General features: G+C 43.6%; 1 protein-coding gene across 1 annotated transcript in view; it reads right to left on the reverse strand.

The window, feature by feature from the left end:
• chd1 (chromodomain helicase DNA binding protein 1) overlaps positions 1–9,775 on the reverse strand; it is a 34,451-nt gene extending 24,676 nt beyond the window's left edge. Inside the window, exons 1-8 of the mRNA XM_080017927.1 lie at positions 9,515–9,775; positions 7,921–8,038; positions 5,599–5,797; positions 5,318–5,446; positions 4,780–4,967; positions 4,401–4,675; positions 4,017–4,242; positions 39–139 (exon numbers count right to left, since the gene is read on the reverse strand). Coding sequence (XP_079874053.1) covers positions 39–139; positions 4,017–4,242; positions 4,401–4,675; positions 4,780–4,967; positions 5,318–5,446; positions 5,599–5,797; positions 7,921–7,973 — 1,171 coding nt within the window. The 5' untranslated portion in view covers positions 7,974–8,038; positions 9,515–9,775. The remainder of the gene's footprint in view (positions 1–38; positions 140–4,016; positions 4,243–4,400; positions 4,676–4,779; positions 4,968–5,317; positions 5,447–5,598; positions 5,798–7,920; positions 8,039–9,514) is intronic.
• Between the last annotated feature and the right edge of the window lie 5,967 nt (positions 9,776–15,742).

The following is a 15,742-nucleotide window of genomic DNA, read 5'->3' on the forward strand; positions in this document are numbered from 1 at the left end:
ACAAACTTGCGTGACCAGGCAAGAACAGAATATCGCACCTATTATTCTTTCGACGAGCTTGTACTGGGAGTGCAAATCGTCCATCAGCTCTTCTTGGCAGTTTAAATATTCAATATCCTCAGGCGACGCTGCCTTCATCCTGGGGGAAAAGGGATGCGTAGAAGTGAGTACAGTTCCATATTTCAGTGTGCGGGCTGATGGAGGCAACTCAACGAGAGTTACAAAAACAAAAAATTGAAAGTGAAAGGGTATAGATGTTTTTTTAAGCCCACCATTGGAAACAGCACCAAACCAAGTTGTACAGATATTAATGTAATGTGAAACATTCATATTTAGTCATTTTACAATAATGGCAAAGTTTGTTATTATCATCAATTGGGTAACACATGTGCAAGAGTGTTTAAGAGTGTCACACCTCACCCCTGTGGGAGAGGTATGACATTTGAACCATGGGTTCCCCTTACCAAAACTTTTCCTGTTTTCGAAAAAGGATTTTAAATGTAGAATACATTTCGGCAACTTTGCATGCAGAATTTACGCACTGCAACCGCGCTACCCTTAAACCGAGCTTTTCTTTCACTACAGGAGCTGAATGATTAATCAAACAAGAGATCGCAATTTAATAGGACACAATCCAACCAATATGGCTGTCCAGGGCCGGCTCTTCCTATAGGCGAGATAGACGGCCGCCTAGCGTGCCATCCCAAGGGGGCGTGGAGAGAGAGAGCAAACAGGGCGCAGTTTGCGCACCTGTCTCCCTCTCCGACGGTACCGAAAAGTGTGTGCCAGCGCTGGGGTGCCCATGATCGCCATGCCAGAACAGTGTGTTTTTATTTTAGGTCTCCTTATGGAACGAAACATATGCATATGGTATGAAACCGTGCAAACTGAGCGCATTGTCCCCCTGTGAGACCTGGTGGGTCGTCCCGGGCAGCGATGAGCTGTGCAGGGCGTGTGCTGCTGGCAGAGGCCGGAACACCTGTATAGTCCGGACAGAGCCTCTTCCAGAACACTTAGTTGTTTTTTTTTGTTTGTTTGTTTGTTTGTTTTTATAATTAGCATAAAGCTGTCCATGAGGTAATCTGTCAAAGCTCATTCACTTGCCCACACATAGAGGATGTATGTGGACATTAAAAGCAACATTTTCATTAAAAAAAAAAAAAACAAAGAAAAAAAACCCCCACATTTCTGCTAAAAGACTGCATATTTTTCAAATGTTAATTTTCAGATTCAAACAATTACAAGGCTTGAAGTTAAATCAATCGGTCAATATTCTACTGTGATTGAGAAGGTTTTTCTTATTACAATTCAATAGAAAAATAAACTCAAAGTAAAATAAAACCGAGTTAAGTAAAATACATGAGGAACGGGGACGAGCAGCGGACAGAGATCCTGGTTGCAAATTAAGCATGGAGAGGGAGACCGGCCCTGATTTACTGTACACCTGATCTAAGGTCTTCTATAGCCTTCTTTCGCTCCTCCCCTCCCATGATAAGTGACATTGCACTCCGCAGACTGCGCTGCAACTCTGCTGTGCATGCACCAAGCAGCTGCTTTCACTTTCAGTTTTGTAGCCTTTGACTAAGTATTGATAACAGGCTTCATATTTTTATTTTATTTGATGAACATGGGTACTCATACGCAAAAAAAAATTACAAAATGGGTTTTATTTCTTAGAAAAAAATAAAAATGACGGTAGGGGCAGTGGGCACGTAATGTAATCGGTGTATGCCCGAACACTGTAAACCTAATCGTTACTTCACTGGCGATATTGCTTTCTTGGCAATATTGCTTTCATTTTTAAAAGAGCTACTACCTCTGTAATGCGAGCTGACAATACCAACAACATCACCAAGCCTAGGAGGTTTAAGTGAGGCTAGGAAGCCACAAAGTGCATTAGCATAATCATCAGAAAAGGCGTCTTATCCTAAAATAGTCATAATTAAAGCATCCGAAAAGACACACAAATGTGCCAGGACTAACATCCAAGTGAAATTTAAATGTGGCAAGTCATTTAGGAAAGTCACTAGGTACAGTATCTTGACTAAGTACCTGGTCATGAACTATGGCCAGGCAGACGAGAAGGACGGCTGAGCAGTTGCCACCAGCGTTTCCGTTATCCAGTAAATGCCGGTTTTTGACTGAGAAAACCCAACAGATTTAAATCTCTCCGGTCATAATGTCCGGTAAAAATAATTCCCTCCAAGCACAAATTGAATCAGTGCTGGGCGGATCATTTAGATAATAAAAAAAAAAAAAAAAAAAAAAAAGTCAGCAGATTTGTTCACTTCCGCAAGTTGCAACAGGAAGCCAATCAGTTTGGATGATCTAAATGATGATCTGACCAAACGGTTTGTCGATATAGAACTAAGCCCCGCCCCCTCGTGGACAGGTTGCGCTTGTAAACACACACATGGAGCGAGCGTCTAGAACTCTGAGGAGAAGCAGAAAGACGATGCATTGTTGGGACAGATACATCCATAGCTCAGCGGTTTTTGGGGGGGGGGGGGGATGGGGGGGGGGGTATTTAAGTTCCGACCCAAAGCAGACGGGAAATATTCATTGTGTAAAATATGTCGACGGGACGTCCCAACAAAGACGGACAGAACCACAAACTTTATCATTTATTAAGAACTACTCGCCATATTTATTTTGTTTTGATCAAAATTGTATTTTACTGAAATGTTAATTTAAGCAGATGAACTTGTTACTTATTTTTCATGAACAAAAATTACTTGATTTTAAGTAGTAATATTCATACTATTTATTTTTAAAATGGCGTTTTACTGACAGGACTTATTTAAAATATTCAATAAATAATATTATACATCTACATGCCTTGATGATGTCATTCTCTATATAGCCTGCTTATCAATTGTTTGTAAGCTCAATAAACACAGACAATATTTAACGAAATTGAAATCTTCCAAGACACATTGACAGGCACCATTTTTTCCTAATGGGAAACTCTGGTTGTACACAACACTTGATTGAGATTGCGTGATATTATATCAATGATATTATATCGGAAATACTACACATTAGTGGTCAACCGATTAATCGGTCGGCTGATTAATTGGGCTGATATTTGCACATTTTGAGATAAATCGGCAGATGCCTGCGCTCACGAGGCGTATAAACAAAAAAATGTTTGCAGACTTGTGTCAAAAATATATTTTTTTCCTATACATAGATTCTGAATATTTACAAACGGTTTCAAGTCTCATTTTCCTCACAGCGGGAGTGCTGTGCGGAAATACTTTGCATCTGAGGCAAAACATAAACCTAACTCAGAGAATTTGAGTGGAGTTTATTTTTCTCTCGGGAAGACCAACCGTGTGTGCGGTCCGGTTTTCCTGTGTTTTTATTTTAGAGCAATTTATTTTTGTGTGTTTCCTAACTTGTATGAAACAAAACTTTTGAAACACAACTGAGTTTAGGGACTGTCCCACTCCGTCCCGTTACAAACACAAACTCTGTTGCTTGCCATTGCTATGGGACTTAATTTGTAAAAACTGGATGTTTTTGTGTAAATACTTAAATCCTGCACTTCTGTAATGGGGAAACTATTTCCAGAGCAGACTTTAATATGACGCTGTTAAATATTAATTTATAGTTAAAAAATAAAAATAAAAAATTGCTCCTCCCACTCATATATTTTTTTTTTAGTTTATGAAGTTTCGTTTTTTGATTACCTGTGGACATTTATTTACTTGATACATTTGGGTTTTTTTTTAATGAGTTCACTGCGGAGACAATGCAGACAATAACATAAGCATTGAAAAAATGTTCATTTAAGTTCTGCAATTTTGTGTGTCATTCATTATTATTATCAAATTGTTGTACTTGATCAGATGCAAGAAAAACATGATACATGATGATATACATGAACATGATAATGGCATTATATATTGGCCATCGGCCACCCCGCTCTCAAAATATCAGCAATTGAAAAATCCTAATCGGTCGAGCATTACTACACATTTCAGTCCCCCCCTCAAATCCAAAGCTCTCACCATTTCCTTCTTTCCTGCTCTTTCTTCTTAAAATTGTCCAATTTCTTCATCCCTTTGACATTCTGGAGCTGCAGGCTTTCCTCCGTCTCCCAGGTGTTGTGGATGTGCGACCAGTTCTTCCACTTGATCAGGTACTGCGTCTCGCCGGCCTCTTTGCTGGGATTAAAGGTGCCGTTAGGGTCCCCATCCGCTTCAACGGCGTACACCGTGGTCGTGCCTCCCGTGGCTGTAAGAAAGATTGGCGAAACTTAGCGGCGTATTTCATCAGCTTAAGCGAGTCAATAAAAAAAAACAAAAAAACATCCAATTCCTTCATCGCGGTCTTCCAACATCCCTTAAATACAGTAGGAGAAAAAAAATCATCTCTGTGGCTTGTGTCCTCACCTCCTCTCCTCCCTATCCTGCTCTCCATCACTCTCTCCAGGGTTTCAAACTCATCCTCCTCTGGCTGGGGGACGTCCTCCCCAAGCACCTCCACCAGGTCGTCCGAGTCCGTCTTCAGCTCCTCGTCCTCCTTGTAGCTGACGTTGACAGTGGCCTGCCGCCGCGGCCCCGCAGCCGCCGCCTTTTTGTAGTCGTCATCGTCGTCATCCGAAGATGAACCCCTCTGGAGCTTCTTCCGCTGGCCGCTGCTTTTCTTCCCGTTCCGAGCGTTGGCCCTGGGAAATTCAGAGAAGGGGCCGGTTGAATAGGGAGTTTCTTGAGTACATTCGGTGCGAGAAACGACCCCGGTGGTGCCATGAACGGTAACTGGTAGACTTACTTGGGTGCAGGCCGCCTGCTTTTAACTTTGTTGCTAGGTTCGTAGTCCGACGCGGTCTCGTCACTGTTCTCTGCTGAGGAGTCGGATCCAGAGCCGCTACCGGAATTGGACCCAGAATCCGAGGAGCCCGAGTCTCGTCTTTTCTTGGATCCACTGGACGAGTCCGACTCGTCGCTACTTGAAGTGTCCTATGAAAAATGAACAACAAATGTTAAGAGTTTGGGAATTTATTACACAATAACTACCATTTTACAAATGCGCCTGACCACAAAGTGTTATGATTAAAGTGTATCTTTTTCCATTGCTATTTTGTGGGAATGCATTGGATTTGAAGTTTAAGATCTGGCCAGTTTAAGTGGTAAAGTCTAAAAAGACTAAAAGGGCCTTCTAAGCTCAACACTGTCAAGCCATGTTGTAACAAGCAAGTTTAGAAAAACTGTAAGAGTTGCACAAACCTTCCATTTATGAATTGAAAAAAACAAAACAAAACAAAAAAAACATCTGTTTATTAAAATGTAAACTGAAGAAAATGACTTACATCGTTGGAGGCACTATTTGAAGAGCTTTGTTGTTGCTGCTGCTGCTGCTGTTGCTGTTGATGTAGTTGCTGTTTCCTGAGCATAGCGGACCTTTGCACTGCTAGGATACTTGGGTTGGACTTCCAAAACTGTGACAAAAAAAGTGCATGTTCAAAATGATAATTAATATCAGCAAAAGTTTTTGTTTTTTTGGTAACGGCACCCAAAATAAGTCAACCCAGGACGTAAGCCCCCGTTGCGCTTTAGAGCACAATTGGCCACTAGCGACACCACTCTATACCTCGGCTCCGTCAATGTTTGACTTGTTGGACGGCTCCGTCTTCTTGGATTTGGCCGAGTCAGAGTCGCTCTGGCTGCCGCTGTCCGAGCCGCTTCCCGAGCCGCTGCTGCCAGACCGACTGCTGCTGCTGCTGCTGCTGGAACTGGAGCCTGAGCCGGACGCGGAGCCCGATCCACTACCCGATTCATCGTCAGAGTTGCTGTGGACGTTCACACACGCAAAACAAACTTATTGGAATGTGTTGAAATCGCATTAAGATGAGCAGAGCAATACAAAAGCCATAAGCACATAACATTTGTCAGCTGATATAACAGATAGAGCCGTATACTAACATTTGTTTTTTCAATCTACAAAAACTCCCAGATTTTTTTGTGGACCTTTCCCAACCATCATATTCGTAGCACAACCACACTGAACTTACCACTCTGCCACATCTTCTCGCTGTGCTTAAATGCAGTCCAGTGGGGCAAAGGATTAAGCCTTTAATAAAACACTGTCTCTAGTCCATAACTTTAGCACAAAAGAGCTAATATTAGGGTTTTTCCCCCCCAGACTGTCTGACTTTATTGTGAGAATTTAAGCACAGTTTAAAGCTGCAGCACAATGGAAAGTTTCACAACAGTAGAGTTTTGCACGAGGCTGTCCTATAAACAGTTATAAATTATGGGAAACAGTATGGCCTGGGTTGAAAAAAAATCAAGCTATATAATCACTTAATTACTTTGTAAAATTAACAACAAGGAGGAAAAAATATCATTAAACAAATCATACATTTGAATATGAACAAATATACTATAATATTAGAAGCAGTTATTTAATTAATAATGACTATCACTTGCCTTCAAACAAAAAAATTATAATAAATAACATTCAGACAGGGCCTTTCAAGCACGCGACTCAAAACAAAATAGGACAATCAGAGATGCACAGAAGGCCAATGGAAAAAAAAAGAAAAACATCCAAACAGAGAATCCAAAAAAAATAGAACCATCCAAAGTGTGTGTTGTGCAGGGTATATGTTGGTTATAAAGAAGAAGGGGCAGCTCACTAACGCAACTGTTGTGCAAAATATGGACGTGACAAGAGGAAACGGTATGACGTAAAAAATCCTCACCATCACCTCAAATTAAAACTGCGTCAGGTTACAGGATGACCATCTGTCAAACAAGTTCTGAGTGTGACTGCTCTTTGGTTGGACAACACAACCCTGCATCAGCCTCACTGCACTTTTTCGACAACAAATCAGTGTATTTTCCTGACGAACAGGAAAATAGAGATCTGAGCGTCGCCCCTCCGGTTTAGTATAGTTATATCACCGTCTGTCACAGTTTGACCATAGATGAAACCGGTAGCCTTCGGCTATGGGAAAGGAATTGAAAGCTAAGCTTTATGTGCCAATGTCCCACTCTACTAAGCTAGTGCAGCCACATAGAAATGTCCATCGCAATAATCTAGTTGGCCGGTGAAAGGATCAGTACATTTTGCAGTAGTAAAAGTGACGCCACGGTGATGCCAAACGTGCATTCTCTGGTTACACACGTATTAATGGAGAATGTTTAGTTTGTGAAATTAATTGATGACGTGGCCTGTTGTTTGAAGCTTTGACATCGGGACAATGAGGCCACCGGTTGGCGCAGCTTTTACCTGGAGATTTGTCACAATGTGTTTTGGGACCTTGATATTTATACATTTGTGGAAACAATTATGCAAAGTCTGAGAAATTGACTGCGACACTTGCTTCCATAGTACAATTCGCCCTGTCTTCCCTTAAATTCAGCCTTGACCAAGAATTATAATTGTGGTGAATTGCTAGTTGCCATGCAACAAGTCGGCATAGCAATTTATGGTCATTTAAATGTTCTAACATTGAAAACATAATTTTCAAATACAGATAGGTTAAAGCAATTGGGTTTTACAAGGACGTGTCAAGTAGGGGTGAGAGGAAGATAAAATAGTGATTCTTAGATGCACGGTGGTAAACTGTTATGATATGAGCAGCTGTTGTAATTGTTGCTACTCTTGACCCTATCTTAATCTGAAAGATAAAATGTGACTCTCAACCGACATTATTCTGCATTTTATTAGTGCATTATTCAGGGGTAATAGAAGGATTTGGTTTTAATATGAATTACTGTGATGTGCGAGGTGAGAGTTAGAGGGAGGACACACACAGACAAATACATAAAGATGAATGTGTGGCGAACAATTTCGCCAACTATAAACACGCAGTACGCTTAAGTACTGCGTCGACCAACGATACGTCAATCGACACAGCGATCGATTAATCGGCATCACATGAGGGCTTTGACGGAGTTGACTTACCTTGATTCCCCGCCGCTGTTGCTTACACTGTCTTCCTCGCTTCGTCCAGCCATCGTTTGAATTCACAATAAATTAAAAAAAAACACCAACGAACGCTCGCTCGACCAAAGCCGTTAACCTGTAGAAAACAGACACACGGGCGAGGTTGAACACAAACGAAAACACGACATCGTGCGACCACGCGTTTGTCAATAAAGTCCTCCGCGTCACCGCGACGTGTTTAAGATGCGGTGATTCCTTCTCGTATCGTTAACTGGCTACCGATCGCGACACCCGGGTTGCCGCGAGAAGCGCCGTTGACCCGCTCTCCCGGTGCGGTTGTGCGGAGTTACCATCCGGGCGCCCGTTCCACAAGGTAGTCCCTGACCGCAGAGGCCTTAAAGAGGCCTGCACAACGTGAGCGTCCTAACAATGCTTCGCGGCGCTCTGTCGGACGCCGCTTCCCCACGCAGCCGTGACACGGGGAAAACAGCCTCGCCTGTGATAAATAGACCATCGACCCCGCGGGGAGATGTTAAAATACTACCACGCGTATGCCCCTACCCATCGAGCTGCACTTGCTCCGGGTCGTCTGGTACATTTACAACTCGCTAGCTAGCTAGCTAGCGCTGCGACGTGCTAGCACTTGGCGGGGCGACCGTAATTGATGGAGGCACATCCAAGCGCGGTCGTTAGCTCCGCTCTAGACAGCCCGCGCAAGCGGGGCACCCACTCGGGCCGTCGACAGCGTACGAAACGGACCGTTTATTTCTCCGGACAGACTCGAGTATCCCGTCTCATCGGCGACCGGGTCGCCCCGTGGCTTCCAGGCGAACTCGCATCTCGCCAGAGCTCGCTGTTTGTTAGCTCGGCGCGTAGCCCGGAAACGCCGAAGCCGCGCATAACACACCCGATACATGCACACGGCGCCGGCGATAAACCGGGATATAACTGTGTCCGAACAACCCCCCCCCGCCCCACCACCACCACCCCGGTGTGTTCGGACACGTTCGATCCCAGGCGCCGCTACACGCCGCGGTAGCGACAGCGATTCAGAGCGGCCGACAACTCGAGCCGAGCGGAGGAAGGTGTCGTTTGTTAGTCTGTCGCTAAACTAACTCAATACATGCGGGCGCGTTCAACACCCGCTAACCCAAACCAATTGGACGCAAAGCTTTGTTTGCGGATTGTTTGCGGGGGTTGGTAATAACAACAACAACAACAATAATAATAATAATAATAAGTATAATTACTATAATTAATATTAACAACAGCAACTCTTTACAACGCCATAGAATGATCAGACACCTCGATCCCGATTCGCCTGCTCCGTTGAAACTTACCGTGTAGCCCCGTTTTTTTTTTGTTTTTCTAATATTTAAGATATTTCCACATTAATTAATTGCCAAAGCGACTTCCAGCTGAATAATAAACGGTGTTTGTTTTGTTGGGTTTTTTTTTTGGCCCCACTTTCCGCAACTGGTTCGCCTCGAATCAACATCTCAACGGGGGTTGGTGGCGGTGGCTGGTGGGGTTAAAGAACAATGTTTCCACGACGAGCTTTGTTCGCCCGATTTATCCGCGCCGTCGCGGGGCCTGCGTGCTGTTTATTTACCTGGATCCTAGGGCGGGATCCAGCTCGTCGTCGGTTGTCCCCGTTTCCTCCGCTTTCTCCCGGACTGAAGAGCCGAGGATGCTAACTAGCCAGCTAGCTCCCAGCCAGGGGGGAGGAGGAGGAGGAGGTGGAGGAGGGGGAGGTGGTGGAGGAGGGAAGGGAAGGGGGGGCGGCAGCAGCAGCCCCAAACAATTCAAAACGAGTTAAATTCGTCCGCCGCGTCCCTCGGTTCTCGGCCGCCGAGCCTCCACAAAGCACGGTCCCGCGCCGCGCTCACCGCGACGCGTAGCAACGTCGAGCGCTCGTCGATTGGTCGCGATGGCGGTTGGAAAACGACGGCATGTCAGCCGCGGAGCCGAAGACGAGCGGTCTCGGCCATGAAGGCGTCGGGTTCATCTCGCAAGGTTGCGAAGTGGAGTGGAAACCCCGGGCCGTGACGTCACGAAGACGACGCTCTCGCCTTTATTGTACGAAAACCACAACAACAAAAAAAATCAACTGGAGGTCAATGAACATCGGCGGAGAAACGAAGTCGACTATGTTAAAAAACAAAAAAAAGATTTATTTTTATTTTTTATAAAATGAGGGCTGGTTTTTGTAAAAAAAAAATATATATATATATATATCTATATTATATGTGTGTGTGCTCTATTTTGTAAAAAATAAAAATATTTATATTGTCTGTGTGTGTGTGTGTGTGTTTCAACAACGTCGTTGTTTTTTTTTACAATTCATTCGTAACATTTTGTCATTAACCGCGCACGGACTTGTGCGCGGTGAGTCAGGGAATCTGAAGAGACGCGGGGGTGGCGTGTCGGAAACACGCTGGGATGGGAGCAGGATTTTCAAATCGTGGAAGTCGTCTTAGTCGAAGGCTAGGTCACGTGGCACGGTGTGTGTGTGTGTGTATATTTATATATACGCGGCTATTGGGTACAGCTATATATATATATATATATATTTATATGTTACTAAACCGAACCGAACAGAATATCTAGCCTAATTCCGACATAGCTGACTAACTAACTGCCACTAACTGATTCCTAAAACGTAACGCAGTTGGAGAATAGAATAATCGAAATAAATAAATAAATAAATACATCTAATATATAATAGATAATGGCAATATAAGTGGATAGCGAAATTGGAAATAAATTAAAAAAATTTTTTTTACTTTAACTTAACTCGGATCGATCGCTATATACACTTTATTCATCCCGCGGGGAAACTGTATCACGTGGTGTCCCGGTGTAGCCTCTCATCAATTCACATTATGACAGAAGCAGGTGTGTTGTGTTTGCATAACTCTGTGTGTGTGTATATATTTATTTATTTATATACATATATGTGTGTGTATATATATTTATTTATTTATTTATATACATATATGTGTGTGTGTGTATATATATTTATTTATTTATATACATATATGTGTGTGTGTGTGTGTGTGTAAAAATGTATATATATATATGTGTGTGTGTATATATATGTGGGTATTTATACTATACTATATATAAATGTGTGTATATATATGTGGGTATTTATACTATACTATATATATATGAGTGTGTGCGTGTGTGTGTGTGTGTGTGTGTGTGTGTGTGTGTACATGTACATGTACATATACTGTGTACCATGGTGGACAACAAAATGGTTAGAACAATAGATTTTTCTATATATTGTAAAAAATGTATTGTAATTTTTTTTTTTTTAAACATCCCCCTCCATCACTTCTTGGAGCCCAGGGTTATGTTACCTAAGTCATGTGTGTGTGATTATTAAAGATAGAAATAGTATTGAAAACTACCGTAGAATAATATTAATAGAGTGATATTGAGTAGAATTTTATTTTTTCTGGCCTTATATGGTAACTGATGATAAATACAACTATTGAAATGGATGAGTCTAGTATGAGTTAACAGCACTGCACGAAAAAATACTATCCTCCTAAAGAGTATTGCCTTTATTATTAACACCTATAATCATTGATTGCAGTAACAACATTATAAAAAGAGGAAAGGAAGGAAATACTCTATTTTCATACTGAAACATAATTATTTCATTATCGGTATTATTTTACTTATCACTTATTTTTATTTTACTTTGTTGAGCTGTTTTACCTTCACAACTCTAGTAGGATTTGTTTCATCGAAATTAGTAATGGTGGGTGGGTAATATGTAAAGGATTCCATTTGCGAAAACATTGATTGTTGTAATACATTGATTGTTATTACGATATTATACAACTGAAACAAAGTGGGGACATTTACAATGACACAATTTACAACAAGATGGCAGCAAAATCTAATAAAAATACAGTGACGGTAAATAAATAGGAAGGAGATCGAACCCTTCGCCAAACTATTTACTGTTATTATTTTAATGTGGTGCAACTGTATTTACAAGTATTTGTCTGTCGGTTTCTAAATTCTTTTTAGAATATTTATGCCCTACGACTACATAGGTTCAACCTTCTCAAACTGTACACACGCGGTTATACCCAGGATCTGTTTAATCCCTTGCGCTGATCATCAGGGGCCTACATTTGAATAATATACTAAAATGTCTCACAGTTGGGTATTCCTGTGGTGCACAAGTGTTCAGCTTTTCCATTGTTCATTCATTTATGTAAATAGCTAAATGGTGGCGTCCCAATCGCAGTAAAGCCACACAACCGCAGCGCCATTAAACAGCACGATGTAACGTCCGGTATTTGGCGCCCCCTACACTTTCCGAGTGCAAATACACTTTTGCGTCAAGGCGTAAAACTCGGTCCGATGCCCGAAAACAATTTATTTCGAATACATTTGAACCTCATCGGTCACGTTCAACAACCGTCTGCGTTACAAACGCAAGTGCGACGCAAGCCCAGGGTGCGGCAGCCCGCTGCATGGCGCTCGGCGCACTGCTCCGCGGGCAGCGCTCCGGTAGAGCCGAGCTCCGTGAGCGACCGACGACGGACGTCGCTTCGGTCGCTTGACTGGCTGCGTTTGGTCGCCGTGTTGGTCGCTGGGCCGGCTGCTTTCGATCGCTGGTCCGGCTGCTTTCGATCGCTGGTCCGGCTGCGTTCGATCGCTGGTCCGGCTGCGTTCGATCGCTGGGCCGGCTGTTGCAACGGTCACTCAAAGTCTGCGGGTGGTGCTTATCCGGGAGTGTGCGTTCCCAAATACGTTACGCCCCCCCCGTCGCTCAAGTTTTTACGACAGTTCAAGTTCCCCAAAAAAAGCTATAAGCTCCGACGAAACCTCATATTATTTTCATATTCATAACGCCTGTTTTGTTGATTGGGAATGCTGCGTTGTAATTACATGAGCTTATTCTAAGTAGACACGGCGGCGTTTTCTGACCCAGAACGAGAAGAACGAATAATGTCTTTATACTTTTATTCTGGTCTATTTTTATGTTGAAGTACAGTTTGAAAGAGATTGTAGATGTGTTTTTTTTTTTTTTGTCTAATTTCATGAGTATGAATAAAAGCTATTGATTGTATTGTGCGTCGTATGAAGCTTGTGTATTATTATTATTTTTTTGTTCTTTACTGTGTTAAATCTCAGTTTCACACCCTTGGAATGGTGGTGTCGTGGTAGTGAGGGTGCCAGTTGACCCCAAAAGTCCTGAGTTAGTTTCCTCATAGGTGATAGAGTTCGACAGTTGTAGTCCAACCGATTGATGCCGTCATCCTTTTTCATTTGAACATTTTAGTATGATTGAGTACAGTTCATGGTAATTATAAGACGTGACGATCAGGGCCGTTGACTCTGCTGCGACGCCAGCCACATCCACAGCCACGGCCCGGATGCAAATTCACCAATTCACTGATTAAACACCAGCCACAGACTTTGAGTGACCATAGCCACAGCCGGCACAGCGGCCAAAAGCAGCCAGTAAAGCGACCGACACAGCGACCCAAGCGACGTATGTCGTGACGTCGGTCTTTGGCCGCTCACGGAGCTCGGCCCTCGTCGAGCCGCGGGGAGAGCGGGTGCCGGGGATGGGCCCCCTGCTGCTCGCGTAGGTACCGGATGTGCTCGGCCTGGCGGATCGGCTCGCACGCGGAAGTCCGAGGGTGAAACAAACCCCGTTGCGACGTTAGACTTTGTGTTTACACCGTTGGAATCTTTCAGCTATGTTAACAGTATTTGTGGTTATATTTTTTTGTGATTATTTCATATCCTTTTGCACATTTCAATTCATTGTCTTTTATCGAAATACTCCCATTGCACCGTGACAGTCTGGTGCGTCAAGGCTTTCTAATGAGGTAAATTACGATGTTATCCACCAGATGGCGCTGTTGGGTAGTGTAGGTAAATTATCCCAGGCAGATAATCTTAAACGTATCTGTCAGTTTAATTTACATTTATAACGCACTCTGATCAGCCACAACATTAAAACCACCTCTAATAACCTCGAACGTTATGTAGCTTCCCCTCCGAAACAGCTCTGACCCGTGGAGGCATGGACTCCACAAGACCTGTGAAGGTGTCCTGCGGTATCTGGCACCAAGACGTTAGCAGCAGATCCTTTAAGTCCTGGAAGTTGTGAGGTGGGGCCCCCATGGATCGGGCTTGTTGTTCCAGCACATCCCACAGGTGCTCGATCGGATCGGACCCCTTACCCCGGCCGTCCGCATGATGTAGAAGAAAACGTGATTCGTCAGACCAGGCCACCTTCTTCCATTGCTCCATGGTCCAGTTATGACGCTCATGTGCCCATTGTAGGCGCTTTCAGCGGTGGACAGGGGTCAGCATGGGCACTCTGACCGGTCTGCAGCTACACAGCCCCATGCACAGCACGCTGTGATGCACTGTGCGTTCTGACACCTTTTTTTATCATAGCAGCATTAAAGGGGACCTATTATGAAAAGCAAACTTTGTTTAAGTGCTTGTGCATATACGTGTTGGTGCCCGATGGGTCTACCAGATATTAAACATGCTTGATGTCGCATCGGCGTCTGCGAGCCATTGGCAAGCGTTTGGCGTTCAGTCGCCTGATGTTTCTTTACCTCGAATTAGTTCAGAAACAAGATTTTGGTGAACTGATAAGGCGAAATCAGTGAAAGTTTATGTACTTCACACAACCGAACCCCACCGCTCATGCGCAAACCCCATTGGCTCACAGAACTAGGGGCCTGGTAGCTCATTTACATTTAAGGCGGCACACACTGAAACAGCCTGTCGAGAACAGGATGGCCAGAAGATTCAGGATTCAAGAGCCTCGTTCGTCACACACACATACATACGGTCATACATATATGCAGTGAAATGTCATGACACCTGGTGATCACACACAATAAGCTCAAAAAATACGTAATATACTAAAATGTGCGTAATCCACAAGAGGCGGCGCCACAATCACAGTTCTGGGTTCTCTAATTATATAATAGTATTAATTGTCTGTGTTGTATTAAATTTACTTTTAAAACTTACCTCAGCTTACCTCCAGCACTTACCTCAGAGGTCCTGGCATGTCACACAGCCTGCGCTTGAGAGCCATTTGTGTCGAACATAAGACGGAACAAAAGTGTGTGTTTGACCTCGAACAGAATGTATAATCCAAGTGGTATTTTCAGCAATAAACTTCAAATACATGGTTTTGGGCACCTCAGAGACCTACATTAACTCGTTGAAAAGGAGCATTTTCAGCAATTTGTGCTACAGTAGCTCTTCTGTGGGGTTGGACCAGACAGGCTAGACTTTGCTCCCAACGATGCATCAATGAGCCCATGGACGCCCATGACCGGTTGTCCTTCCTTGGACCACTTTTGGTAGATATTAACCACTGCATACTGGGAACACCCCACAAGACCTGACCCAGTGGTCTAGACGTCACAATTTGGCCCTGTCAGGGGCTATCCCATGCCCTATAAGTAAGATGCACACACTACAGTAAAATTAAATTCTATTTATAATACCACCTTGCCGGCACATAGAATTGTTGCTACTTGTGTAGCGGCTAAGCTAACATTAGCCTAGCCAAACATCCGCTTTCATGGTAATTCTTGTATGCACGCTAAGAGTTCACAGCTGCGTGTATTGACCGAAAACACGCAGCGTGGATCAAAATGTTGTTAATTGAAGTGTATCGTTCCCGAGTGACCCAGCGCTAGTCCCCGCGCTCGCCTGCACGTTTGGTCACGTCACGTAGGCTTGCCGACAGCCCAACCAGAAGTGGGAGATTCCGAAAAGCCTTTCTCGAGGGGAGGCCCTGAGCTGCACCAGTCCTGCTGGA

Source organism: Zeus faber (assembly GCF_960531495.2).
Source record: "Zeus faber genome assembly, chromosome: 17".
Lineage (NCBI taxonomy): Eukaryota > Metazoa > Chordata > Actinopteri > Zeiformes > Zeidae > Zeus > Zeus faber.